This window comes from Sinocyclocheilus anshuiensis, unplaced genomic scaffold, assembly GCF_001515605.1.
Source record: "Sinocyclocheilus anshuiensis isolate Anshui unplaced genomic scaffold, SAMN03320099.WGS_v1.1 scaffold1081, whole genome shotgun sequence".
Classification (NCBI taxonomy): Eukaryota; Metazoa; Chordata; class Actinopteri; order Cypriniformes; family Cyprinidae; genus Sinocyclocheilus; species Sinocyclocheilus anshuiensis.
In genome coordinates this window covers 579,725-594,092 of record NW_015555831.1, presented here as the reverse complement: position 1 = coordinate 594,092, position 14,368 = coordinate 579,725, and the positions used below count along the sequence as shown (strand labels likewise).

Here is a 14,368-nt window from a genome sequence, read left to right as displayed (position 1 = left end):
CTCTCTCTCTTACATTAATACACACAGGATTGTAGGATTTCACTCTTATAAGCACTTAGTTATAAATCTGATTTGAATGCAGGTTATGTATCGAGTGCAAGACGTTTAAAACTTGCACAACTAACACTATTTTTTAAAACTGTTAAAAAGTTTGTTTTCACCTCTGAAAATGCAGTAACATCGGGAAGTTTCCAATCAACTGTCCTGCACTGACTCAGTGTCAGATCTCGTGGATCTCTTCGAACTAGCTTGCATCTAATCCAAAATATCTCTCTGTGATGATCCATCATTTAATCAGAGACTTGTTTTTATTTTATTTTTTCATTTTCAACAGTTACCGTGGGCCTATTTTCAGAAAATAATAGAATTCTGCATCAGACTTGACTTAAAAGAGCTGCAATTTGTAAAGCAATTTCTTGTGGTTACAGAGCTTGGTGGCAATTCTGAGCGAATGAATTGTCTCCTTGATGTTTAAACGACTGATCTGAATGGTCTGTTGAGTTCAGATTCTACATTACAACTCAGGCTCATTGGTAAAAAGTGCCTGTGGCGACATTTCTGCAAAATGATATTATGGTGCTACTTGCATGTTTTGCGACACTTTCAAAGTAAAACGTCTAGTAAGTTTAAACACGTTTAAAAACAGATTAATCAGATAAATGATTTATTATGTTTGTTGTACATATTGTGGCAGGTCAGAAATGAAGATGATCCATCATTTAATCAGAGACTTGTTTTTATTTTATTTTTTTAATTTTCAACAGTTACCGTGGGCCTATTTTCAGAAAATAATAGAATTCTGCATCAGACTTGACTTAAAAGAGTTGCAATTTGTAAAGCAATTTCTTGTGGTTACAGAGCTTGGTGGCAATTCTGAGCGAATGAATTGTCTCCTTGATGTTTAAACGACTGATCTGAATGGTCTGTTGAGTTCAGATTCTACATTACAACTCAGGCTCATTGGTAAAAAGTGCCTGTGGCGACATTTCTGCAAAATGATATTATGGTGCTACTTGCATGTTTTGCGACACTTTCAAAGTAAAACGTCTAGTAAGTTTAAACACGTTTAAAAACAGATTAATCAGATAAATGATTTATTATGTTTGTTGTACATATTGTGGCAGGTCAGAAATGAAATTATCTGGTAAATGGTGCTAAAAGATTAAAGCCCTATCATGTTTGAAAATAATATACCACCTACACTAAACCCGACTGAACATTACCAAAACTGATAACAAAAGCAAACGTGAGATAAAAATGCATTTGCAGGAGCAACCATGCCATTTCAGCTTGCGTCTACAAGTCTTTGAGCTCTTTTATGTGACTTGTGTTTCACAGAACTTGCACCAGAGCATGTCGCATCTCAAGTGCATTGTTGTACCGGGTGCACTACCAAGCAAGTTTACTATATTTGTAAAAAAGGCAAAAATATGTCCCTGGATATGTGATGCAAAGCTCAAAATGTGCTAGTTCACAAATGATACACTGTGGCAAAAGCATTTTCAGGTCATAACATAATATGCAACCATAACCATGCAAAAATAAGTCCCATGTGATCATAAGGTGTGAGAAGGAATAAAAATTGGCATTTTACTGGCACTAGTGTTCATTTCAAATGGAAACTGCAATGAACTGTATGTATAGGTACTTTTTTGGAGTTTTGCAAAATGTATGTAGAGGCATAATATTCCAGTGATCCTATGTTGGTAATATTTTATCACACACACACACACACACACACACACACACACACACACACACACACACACACACACACACACACACACACACACACACACACACACACACACACACACACACACACACACACACACACACACACACACACACACACACACACACACACACACACACACACACACACACACACACACACACACACACACACACACACACACACACACACACACACACACACACACACACACACACACAAACAAACAAACAAAATCACATGGAGTCAACATGTCACAGCTGTGCTCCTCAGGCTATTTAGCACAGATTTTCTTTCTGAGATGTCAAAGAAAGCATGAAAACACACTCACACAAACACACAAATTCACTCTGATGCATTCGATCATGGTCCACCCTGTCAAATAGGACACCCAACATCAATATGGATAATTACACATATTGACTAATTCACACACACACTGGGACAATGTCACTATGTACCCTCACTCTTTTAGGCAATTTTTTATTTAGGTGATTTGCCTGCATTTAAAGTGTTTAAAGGTTGTAATTAGTAGTGTAAGTTATCTGTCTATCTCTCTATAATTCTCTGTAGAGAATTATTTATCCTGGAGATGACTATCTCTGGAAAAATATTTACCCAGAATTCTCTGGGTCCATCCATCTAGAAAAACACATGCTACAAATGCACACAAAAAAAGGACGGATGAATCACCTTTTCATTAAAATACTTTGCGAATCAAGCAGATAATAATTTATATTTTATTTATAGAAAAATCTGTAAATAATACAACTTCTAAAATCTTTTACGGTTAATAATTTTATTTTCAAATGTATATTAATTGTAAACTTGAAACAGTACAGTATTTATATAGCTTCATGATGAACCCAAGACGAAACACGTATGAATGCGACGTATGTTTCATATGAAACTACTCTTAACAAAGAAAGAGAAAGTACAAAAGTGATCTAGACATTACAGAAACCTTATAGGATTTTCCATTAATTATTCCTTGAGGTTTATGATGCCAAATACTTGCAGACAGTAGTTTATAAACCTAAAGTTCAGTATGTCTAAAAGCACAAAGCTAAGACAAACACTGACACTTGCACAGTCTCTAAAACACTCACACATCAATGCAAAACTGTGGGGGAAAAAAAGTTCAGGAAACTTTCAGGAAATGTGTTTTTTTCCCACCCACAAAATCCTAGCCTAGAAACTTCCAGAAAGGAGCCAAGCATTGTTTAAAAGAGCAGAAAGTGGATGTCGAACGTCACAAACGACTGAAAAAACAAAAACAAAACTTAAGATATTTGGGACTCACCAAATCAGACTCCTCGCTGGTTGAGAGGTACATGTCTATGACCATCTGTGAGTGTGTGTGTGTGTGTGTGTGTGTGTGTGCAGTATGAGTGTGTGAGAGAGCTCTACTCCACCCAGCTGCTCTACAAACAGTCCTAGTAAGAGAAGGGGGAGCGGGAAGAGCGCTTTCCTCTCGCTCCTGTGGGCTGAGTTTGAAGCGGCTCAAATATGTGCTTGTAAAATGAATGGTCTGTTCGTTCGTTCTCTCTCCTCCCAAAAGTACGTCAAGTTACTCTGCTAAACCCAGAAATCTCTCTCTCTTTCCCACGCTTAGAAAAAAACCATGACAGTCCGGAAATTTCAGTTTTGACAATATGGGACCTTTAAACCAGATTAACAGAAATCTGCTTTCTCTGTCATGGTTTTAAATAGTCTTAGACTTAGTCTAGTCCAGTATTTAATAGGCTTATTTCCTGAAGGAAGACCAGAGCTACTTCAGGACTAAACTGAGGCTTAAATTAAACCTAGCAGGAGGCAGGTTTAACTTCAGATTAACGTTGTGTTTCCAGTCTTTATATATCAAAATTATTGGTACCCTTGGTAGATATGAACAAAGAAGCCTGTGAAAATAAATCTGCACTGTTAATCAATTTGATCTTTTATTCAAATAAATAAATAAACAAACCCTAACCTTTCATTGAAGTAAAGTGGAAGGGAAGGGAAATCTCATTATGATAGAAATGTTTTTTTTTCTAATTCACATTGGCCACAATTAATGGCACCCTTTTATTCAATACTTTTTGCAACCCCCTTTTGCCAGTTTAACAGCTCTGAGTCTCTCCTATAATGCCCGATGAGTTTGGAGAACAAACAGTGACCCATTTTTCCGTTGATTTTGATGGTCCTTTTGGATCATTGTTCTATTGAAAGAACCAACCACGGCCCATTATAAGTCTTTCTGACGCCAAGACTCAGCTATTTTCTGCAATTATCTAGCTGTGTTCCTTGGAGAGTCTTCGGCCACTCAAACTATCTTCCTCACATTGCATTAAGATAATATAGACACAGACAATATACTGTAGGCAGATTTGTAAAATTTCCTGTTGATTGGAACTCCTTAATTATTGTGCTAAAGGTGGAAATGCTTTCAATGCTTTAGCTCTTTTCTTACATTTTTTTTTTGACTTTCTATTTTGTGCTATTTTCTTGCCTTCATATTTTGAGAAGCTCAACAATCTGTTGCTGCACATCATATTCTTTGTTTTTTCTCATTGTGATGGATGATAAACAGAATTTGGCCTTTGTGTTCCCTCATATTTATATTGCTGTGAAACAGGAAGTCATGGCTGGATAATTTCATGCTCCTAGTCACCACTGTGTGCTGAAAAATGTAAATATGATGGAATATAGATCTTCAGAGACTTTACTCATAATAATTTATAGGACTACAAATAATTATGGCCAATGTGTATTAGAGAAAAAATATTTTCATAATGTGATTTGGTAGAAAATTTTTATTTTTGTGATTTTTTTGGTCAATGTATTCTATTATTTATTATTTTTGTACTTTTTTTAAACTGAAGATCAAAAAGATAAACAATACAGATTTATTTTCACAACCTTCTTTGATCATGTTTTCTTAGATCAATATAATTCTGACCATTAAACACACTCTCGCTCTCTCTCTCTCTCTCACTCTAAAACAGCTGCTTTATGTATAACATAATAAATAATAATACATTTTTTTTTGCAAAACTGACAACAACAACTGATTGCAAGAATTTATGCAATAATTCGTTACAAAGAGATTTGTAGGCATTCCTTTGCTTTTATTCAACACCTGATGTGTGCGGTTTACTTTGCTTGCTTTAAAAAAAGATTTTGTTCAGTTAAGTTTTTTATTTTTTATTTTTTGATTGCAGCTTTTTTCATCTGCTATTGCTTTCCTTGGATTTGGTTCTCAGTTCCATACAATTTAAAGCTTGTCTTGGTTCATTCCATGTTTTATAGGCAACCTCTGTGATGCTAATTCAGATTAGCACAGCTGGTTTTAAATTAATCTAGTTTATTTTAGTTCAGGACTCCATAGACCAGGATTTAGTAATCTGTGTTTCAGAAAGCCATTTTTAAAGCCATGATAGATTAAGCCTACTCCAGACTTAATTTAAACCCTGTCTGGGAAACCGCCCCCAAGTATTTTTGGCCTATACTTGTTCCTAATCATGTAATCAAGATACACTGAGGTACACTTGACTTGTAGTTGTGTTTAGTCTTTCGATAGAGTGACCTTTTTCACACATATTGGCTTCTTTTAGGAAGTACATACACATTCATATTCAAATTTATTAGAGAATACATTGTTTATAGAATAGCTTTGATCAAATAGGACAGTGGTTGAAATTAACCCTGTGTTTCAGAAAGCCATTTTTAAAGCCATGATAGATTAAGCCTACTCCAGACTTAATTTAAACCCTGTCTGGGAAACCGCCCCCAAGTATTTTTGGCCTATACTTGTTCCTAATCATGTAATCAAGATACACTGAGGTACACTTGACTTGTAGTTGTGTTTAGTCTTTCGATAGAGTGACCTTTTTCACACATATTGGCTTCTTTTAGGTAGTACATACACGTTCATATTCAAATTTATTAGAGAATACATTCAGTTTATAGAATAGCTTTGATCAAATAGGACAGTGGTTGAAATTAACCTCATCCTTTTAGTACACAGTGTTATTAACCCACACAGAAACAGATTTGGCTGGCTTATTGACAATTCTTCTAAGGTTAAAATTGGGCTAGAAGTATATAGCTAGTAAACCAAGAAGTTCCCTTGTAGTATTGTTCACAGTGTAGTTGCAATACAAAAGAAAAAAGTTAACTAGGTGATCAAAATGTACTACTGTTTAAAGTACAGTTAAATGTTTACTTTTATAACTTTACTGAAATTGGACCAATTTAGTCTTAAAAAGTATTGAAATGGTACACTTACAGGTATACATGTAGTACATGAAGTATACTTACTACATGAAGTATACTTGGAAAATATACTTGAACTTGCCTTAAGTAAGGCAAGGCAAGGCAATTTATTTGTAAAGCACCATTAAAAACAACAGTTAGTTGACCAATGTGCTGTACACCTTTTAAACATGTACAAACAGCAAAAACATACATACATCTGACCACACAACATTAAATGACAAAATATCAATAAGTAAAAACCTACAAAAAAAGCCAGGGAAAAAAAGATGAGTTTTCAAAAGTATTAGAAAGATCCCAGTGTGGAAGCTGTTCTAATATTTAACTGCAATCTGTTCCAAAGTCTCTGAGCCATCACTGAAAAAGCACGATCGCCCCATAATTTACGTTTCGCCCTAGGGACAGTCAAAAGTTTCTGGTCAGCGGACCTAAATGATCTGGATGGTGAGTATGGTTGTAATAAATCTGAAAAATATGGTGGTGCAAGGCCATTTAAAGATTTAAAACAACAAAATCTTAAAATCAATCCTATAACGCACTGGCAGCCAATGTAGAGAAGAAAGAATAGGGGTAATATGGTCCCGTTTCCGAGAGCCTGTCAGCAATCTTGCAGCAGCATTCTGGACAATTTGCAATTGAGACAAAGTGGACTGACTAATCCCCACATACAGGGAATTACAATAGTCCAGACGTGAAGTCACAAATGCATGCATCACGCTCTCGAAATCATAAAACGACAAAAATGGCTTGACCTTTGTCAGTGTTCTTAATTGAAAAAAGCCTGATCTGAAAACAGCATTGATCTGTTTGTCAAATTTTAACGACTCATCAAAAAGTACCCCTACATTTTTTACCATGGATTTGCCATGAATAGATAAAGGGCCTAAATCAAACTTAGGGGACCCATATGTATTTGGGGATGCAAACACAATAATCTCTGTGTTAGATTCATTCATAAGCAAACAATTCTCATCCAATCAAGTTTTCAGGTTATTCAAACAAGCAAGAAGAGGCCCTAGTGAGCTACTTTCCATCTTTACTGGCTTATATATTTGTGTGTCGTCAGCGTAACAGTGAAATTATATGCCGTGTTTTTTTAAAAATAGACCCAATTGGAAGCATATATAATGAAAACAAAATAGGACCCAAAATGGATCCTTGGGGAATCCCACACGTAAGAGGAGCCGAAGATGATGTAAATTCACCCAAGGCAATTGAAAAACTTCTATTTGTTAAATAGGACTAAACCATTTTAAAACAGTACCTTGAAACCCTACCAATCGCTCAAGACGTGCAATAAGAATTTTATGGTCTATGGTGTCAAATGCTGCACTAAGGTCAAGTAACACCAGAACTACAGCATTACCAGAGTAATTAAGTAATTAAATCAACCTGAAATATACTTTTTTTTGTAAAGGTTTTCATTATACAGACTTCCAAAAACTGTTCCACTTGCATGAAACTCATTTCATATGCAAACATATCAAATCAGAGGGCCAAAAACTAAAGAAAATGGCAAATTATTTCTAATAAAAAAAATAAACAAAAATCCTACTAACATTATAACCACATGAGACAATATACATTAAAAATAAATAAATAAACAACAACAATTTTTTCTTCACTTGTATGTGTGACTTAATATCTGATTTAACCAAAATCAAAACAGGAGCTAATACAGGGATGCTTTGTTTTGTGTACAAGCTGATATAATCCAGACACAACTCCAACATTCTTTTATAATCATGGATTATTTCATGTATGCAGTTTATGGCATCAAAGGAAGCCTTATTCAGTAGATGAAGACTAATGCTGTACTCCTAGCACAAGGAGTATTCATTTGAATGGGTACTTAGATGCACACAACATTTATTTTATTTATTTATTTAGTCATTTTGCCTACAGTGTGTGATGCATGGTTTGCGAGAGGTAGTGATAGTAGGGATCTGGAAACACATAGTAAGAATTGGTTATAAAAACTGAAAACAGAAAGGGAACAAGTAGTAGGAAAGAGAATGATTCAGAAGCGATACTGAATTGATACAGTACGAAACCAAACGCGATTTCAGCACGTCTCCACACAGTAAACAAAACAAGCATTTCCTAGCAACGACAACTGCGCTAAACACTGAAACAAGAAATAAATACACTTACAAGCTGCTTTTAACTTCTGCTGATTGACTGCTTCTCACAAAGAGTATTTCTTTACACTGTTTTGCTGGCGCTTAAGCACACTTTCCTGTTTATCACAACAAATGGCCAAGCAAAGCGCACGACATATGTACTATACACACTCAGTTTCTCCCTTTCTCACCCCAGCCCTAACAATAACTGCATAAAATATTAATATAATGAAACCAAGAGCATTTCCTTACCTTAACTTTCTTAGACATGTTCACTGTCTAACAGTGGCGAGGAAAGGATGGTTACTACCTGCCTACCTTCTGATCAATAATTCAGGCTTGAATTCAGAATGACTATATGTAGTTTCCAATTACAGTTATCAGGTTAGTGACAGATGCTCTGTTAACAAACAGCCATCACAAAAAGTCTGGATCAGATGTTTGTACATTTTTGTAAGTGCTGGAATGTAAAGTAATTAAATTAATTTGCGTAACCGCTTGCATAAGTTGTTTTTAACTCAAGATACCACAAAAATAACTGAAAAAGAAGTGCACTTAATTGTATTGGAAGTGCACTTGTAGCGTACTTCAAATCTTAAAAGTATATTTTTAAAAAAATGTACTTGCAGAAACTATAATATTAATAAAATAAAAGCCCACTTAAGTGTACTTAAAGAGAGTGTCTGAAACATGACTGTTTCTTAACTGTGTTGACTTGCAAATGAAAGCACATGTAAAGTACTTGATTAATATTTTAACTGTAGCGTTTTATTCAATATTACATTTAAAGTTAATATATTTTAAATGTACTAAATTGCAACTTCATTACAAATGTGTAATTGCAAATATATTTAAAACATGAGATATAAATTTCAATAGAAATTCAATGTTTTAGGTTACCATAAATGCTTGTAAGTGCATTCGTGCACTTTAACCATATTTCAAAGACCATTATGAAATTACTTATAAATATGTACTTAAGTCCTACTTAAGTGGGTCAAAAAAGCACTCTCAAGTTCAGAAAATTGCATTTGGTTTGTTGTTGTTGTGTGTGTGTGTGTGTTTTGCTACATGCAGTTAATTCCGCTCTAGTCAAGTCTTTTTGCTAGTTCCTCGCATACTCTTATTAAAGTCTAGCTCCTTGTTTTTTTTTACTTAGTAGTTTTTCAAGTCTTCTTCTTTAGTTTTATTTTAGTGTTTTCTTACTTTCCCCCCCTAGTTATTTCTAGCAGTCTTGAACTCTTGTCTTTTATTTTGTTTGGCTTTTTCTAGTCATTTACTTTTAGTTTTGTTAACATTCTTTTCCTTTTTTTTATTATTTGTGTTACTTTAATTTTTTAATAATCATTTTTGTCATCATTTCCTGTGTCCCTTGTTGTTGGACTGTTTCACGCCTTACCTGCCCTCTTGTACCTTGTCTGTTTTGATAATAAACCGTGTCATTGTTCATCTGCGTTTGGGTCCTAACTCACAGATCCTGACATGAGGATGGCTTGAGGGTGAGTAAATCATGGGGTAATTTTCATTTCTGGGTGAACTATCCCTTTAAATATATTATTTCTCTACATACTCTTTTTAAAAGTATGCTGAAGTATACCTCTTTTTCACAAGGTGGTACTTGATTTTAAAAATATTTGTGAACCCGTAATTTAAAAGATTGAAGTCACATAATGCACTTCAACCTTGTAATCAATAATTTATCAAAATTGCATCACATTCTGAGATTTATCATGATTCTGAAAATGTGAGAACCGAATCTCAGATTGTACAAAAAGGACCACAAAGGGAGCCAGTGGGTTTGGATACCAATGATGCAGAAAGTGCTCGGGTGTAGGGCTGAAATGAAGAGAATGGGGTAAGAGTGGATGTGGAATGGATCTATGAGTTCAAACCAGACCCATCTGTTCCACTCTGGTCTGGAGATCCCTGTTATCAGCCAGATCAAATGATATGGCTTAAGTGACCCTAAAAACAAAGCAATCCAGTTCCTGGAGGAGGAGTTTCTTTGACATGCATCTCCCTCTCCAGCACACTAGAGAGAGCCCTCGCCTGATTATTAGCACCTCCATCAGTTTGTTTCACAGCACTTGGTTGTTGTATTTCCAGGGGTTACTCCAGAGAGCAGCTTATGTGATATAAACGGGTAAGGTAATGGATATCCTCAGTTTTCGGCTCCAAAACCTGAGGTTATGTTCAGGGTATGCAAGTGGCAATAGCAACTTATTCTCTGAACAAAACTGGAGGTTATAGGGTTAATTTGCCTTAAAACAGCATATAATCATGGATAATTCTTTCTAAATGATTCCAAATGAGTATAATAATAAAATCATGCTTGTTTTAGTAAAGAAATGGATAGATGTCTAAACCAACTGATCAAGGTCTTCAGACTCACTGGAAACTTCCGCGCAGGTGTGTTTGAGCTGGTTTGTGCAGAGGATGCTGTCATGTCCCGGATGGAATCAATTAATGAATAATGTGAACATGTCCTTCTGCGTCTTTCTTTCCAATTACTCCGACTAACCGTCCCTGTGTCACATTCTGTGTGTTTTCAAATGAAAACTAATATAAAATACTACTTTTCCATTAAACCATACATTTGTATAACATTGTTTTAATAAGTGACACATGCATTCTGTTGTCTAAAAATAAGTATTTTGTGATGCTTGAGACATTAGAGCTTTTCTTTGACCGTGCAGGTAATTTTACCACCCTTATGATAAAGCAGTCAACTTTAAATCAATTTGCAACTATAAGTTTCCACTGGAGTTCTAGCTGCATATCGTATAGTTATATCAATGTATACATATAGTTATATCAATTAAGTTTGCACTTTTATTTTAGAGCATTTAAAAGTACTTACACAAGAAAGTACCGTGTAACGTAAAGTGCACTTAAAGGGATAGTTCACCGAAAAATGAAAATGCTGTCATCATTTACTCAGCCACCACTTGTTCCAAACCATGACGAGTTTCTGCTGAACACAAAAAAAAGATGATATTGTGAAGAATGTTATTAACCAAACAGTTATTGGTCCCCAGTGACTTCCATAGAATGGAAAAAAAAAAATACTATGGACGTCAATGGCTACTGGCAACTGTTTGGTTAATAACACTCTTCACAATATCATCTTTTTTTTGTGTTCAGCAGAAGAAAGAAACATACAGGTTTGGTGAGTAAATGATGACAACATTTTCATTTTTGGTGAACTATACCTTTTTACTAGTTATTATAGTAAATACATACATACATGTTGAACCGGACTGTGACATAAGATGCTACAGAATTATTTTAAACATTGTGTCAACACTCCTTCATAGAGAAACAGATGGTGCTGCAGCAGTGTTCAATATTCATCCTGTGAACGTTATTCAAGTCTTTGCAAAGTAGTGGCGTGTCCTTGATAAAAACAGTTTAACAGATGGCCTCTGAATATGCAGTTCCTTCAAAAGGTCTTGCAGACATCACACGACAGACTGTGTTCATTTTTAACCGAGCAAAACTTCTGATTAACATCAGTCCAGAAATGGAGTAAAACTTTGAAAAATGAGAAACCTTTTGCTCAACATAAGCATGAGCCATGTTTTGTGGGTGATTTCGGTTCCTTTGTCTTCAAAACCAGCGAACCAAACCTCAGTCTGTTTAAAGCAGGGGTGTCCAAACTCGGTCCTGGAGGGCCGGTGTCCAGAAGAGTTTAGCTCCAACCCCAATTAAACACGCCTGAACCAGCTAATCAAGCTCTTACTTGGCATACTAGAAACTTAAAGGCAGGTGTGTTGAGGCAAGTTGGAGCTAAACTCTGCAGGACACCGGCCCTCCAGGACCGAGTTTGGACAGCCCTGGTTTAAAGGAATAGTTCACCCAAAAATGAATATGGACTCACCCTCTCGCCATCCAATGTAGATGAGTTTGTTTATTCATGAGCAGGTCATCAGTTAATGTCTTGTGAAGAGAAAAGCTGCATGTTTGTAAGAAACAAATCCGCCATTAAGACGTTTTAAACTTCAAACCCATTGTTTCTGGCTAAAATAAAAGTCCATTATCCATAATAATGCTTCCTCTAGTGAAAATGTTGTCTCATCTGAATCAGGAGAGAAATCTGCACAAATCAAGCACCGTTTACAAGCTAAAACAGCTCTAAACAAATATGTTGGTGGATTTGAGAGACAACAGGAGACGGACTTTATCACTGGAGAAAGTGTTATTATGGATTATGGACTTTGTATTTTAGCCAGAAACAATTGTTTGAAGTTTAAATGGCTTAATGATGAATTTGTTTCTTACAAACACGCAGCTTTTGGCTTCTCAGGACATTAACTGATGGACTGGAGTGGTGTGGATTACTTGTGGATTATTGTGATGTTTTTATCAGCTGTTTGGACTCTCATTCTGACGGCACCCATTCACTGCAGAGCATCCACTGGTGAGCAACTGATGCAATGCTATATTTCTCTAAATCTGATGAAGAAACAAACTCATCTACATCTTGCATGACCTGAGGGTGAGTGCAATTTCAGCAAATTTAAATTTTTCAACTATTCCTTTTCATTCAAAGGGTCAATTACTTAAATAACACAGTGAAACAGGCTTAACTGCAGTAAACAGCAAATGCTCAGAACTCTTGGTGGTACACAGGTTGATGTTACAACATACTACCCAAAAGTAAATTGTAAAGAAAACTGAAAGGAGATAAATTATGAAAAAAAGACAATATGTGCATGAAATAAACTCTCACTACACTCTTTATTGATAAGACCTGAAGGCAAGAAATAGTACATTTGCAGATGAAATAAACAGAAGATGAAAAGTCAGAATTTAACAGAGAAACCATTTTCAGACAGTATGGCCATCTGCATTTCTATTGAGTTTGTAATGAGAGGAACCTCCTCTGGATGGGGTTGACATGAAGGGAAGAGACATCTTGCATAAACACAGGGGGAAAAAATGTTGACGTTATGAAATATTCATTGTTTGTTACCACAGCATGTGTTTCACACAACCTTCGTCAGCAGAAACAAAGTTGTTTTAGTTTTGTGAATAATGGACATTGTCCACGGACAACACAGGCCCAAAAAGTTGCCTCAACATTTATTTTATGTTATACAAGGTTGTTTAATAACTAATGAAGATCATAAGCAGTAAGCATATAGCAGCGTTATGATAATTAACTAAAACTAAAACCACATACAAAACATTTCTGTTACTTGAAATGAAAAATAAATAAATAAAATAAACTTAGACTGAACTAAAATAACTAAAACTAATAAAAATGACAAAAACAACAAAATTACTAAAACGTTAATTAAAATTTAAAAGAAAATTTAAAATATAACAATACAAATTTCAAAATATTATTAAAAACTTATGATCTCAAATAAGTATATCTCATTATAAAAATGTTATCTCAATAATGACACTTGGCATATAAAATAGTGGTACAGATTTCAGTTCATAAGACTTTGGTTCATCTTCTTATGAAATTACAATATTTTTAATGAATGATTTCAGTCCCTCCATTGAAAGTCCATGCACTTTGATGCTTCAAAAGATTCATAAACACAGTGTAAACCATAATCCACGTGAATCGAATGGTTTAAACTGTGTCTTTTGAAAAGATGTGTTCGCTTTTTATTTTAGGCTTTTATTCACACACAAGTCAAATCAATGCAATCACTGAGTTCATCTATGTTTATAAGAGAAAAGAGCAAACATCTCTATTTCAAGATCTTCAGGTCAGTGAATCTGTCCAGTCTTTGGTCAGTGCAGCGTCTCAGCAGGATATGGTGTCATCAAATGAGTCATTTCAGTCATAATCGGATGATTCAAATATGAATTTCATCTCTAGTTCTGCATTTTGTCTAGTTTTGCTCTCTGATGCAATGCTTTTAATTCAGTAGATCTAGTGCACAAATGCAACGATATTTACTTGTGAGACCTGTGACAAATGAGCAGGGAAAATCATACATCAATTAATTAATGGCACAGAAACCATTTTTTTTTTCTTTTGAAGAGTTTGAATTTGACTGGAAAGTCTTTTGATAAAAATAGGGTAGATGTATCTGGTTTTAACTGTGTTTTGGTTTATTGATTTTCACACAAATTCACCTCACCCCTTTTTTATGTTGAAATTTGCATGCATCAGTGTTATTTTAGTATCGAGATACTATTATAGTATAGTTTTAATAGCTTGAATTAGTTTTTATCTGTTTTCTTTTTATGTTTTCATTTTAATTTTAATTTTAGTAATGTTGTTTTG

At 34.9% G+C, this 14,368-nt stretch overlaps 1 protein-coding gene across 3 annotated transcripts in view; it reads right to left on the bottom strand.

The window, feature by feature from the left end:
- cacnb2a (calcium channel, voltage-dependent, beta 2a) overlaps window positions 1–3,332 on the bottom strand; it is a 25,144-nt gene extending 21,812 nt beyond the window's left edge. For all 3 annotated transcript variants that reach the window (XM_016469739.1, XM_016469741.1, XM_016469743.1), the window contains exon 1: window positions 3,039–3,332. In XM_016469739.1, coding sequence (XP_016325225.1) covers window positions 3,039–3,083 — 45 coding nt within the window. In that variant the 5' untranslated portion in view covers window positions 3,084–3,332. The remainder of the gene's footprint in view (window positions 1–3,038) is intronic.
- Between the last annotated feature and the right edge of the window lie 11,036 nt (window positions 3,333–14,368).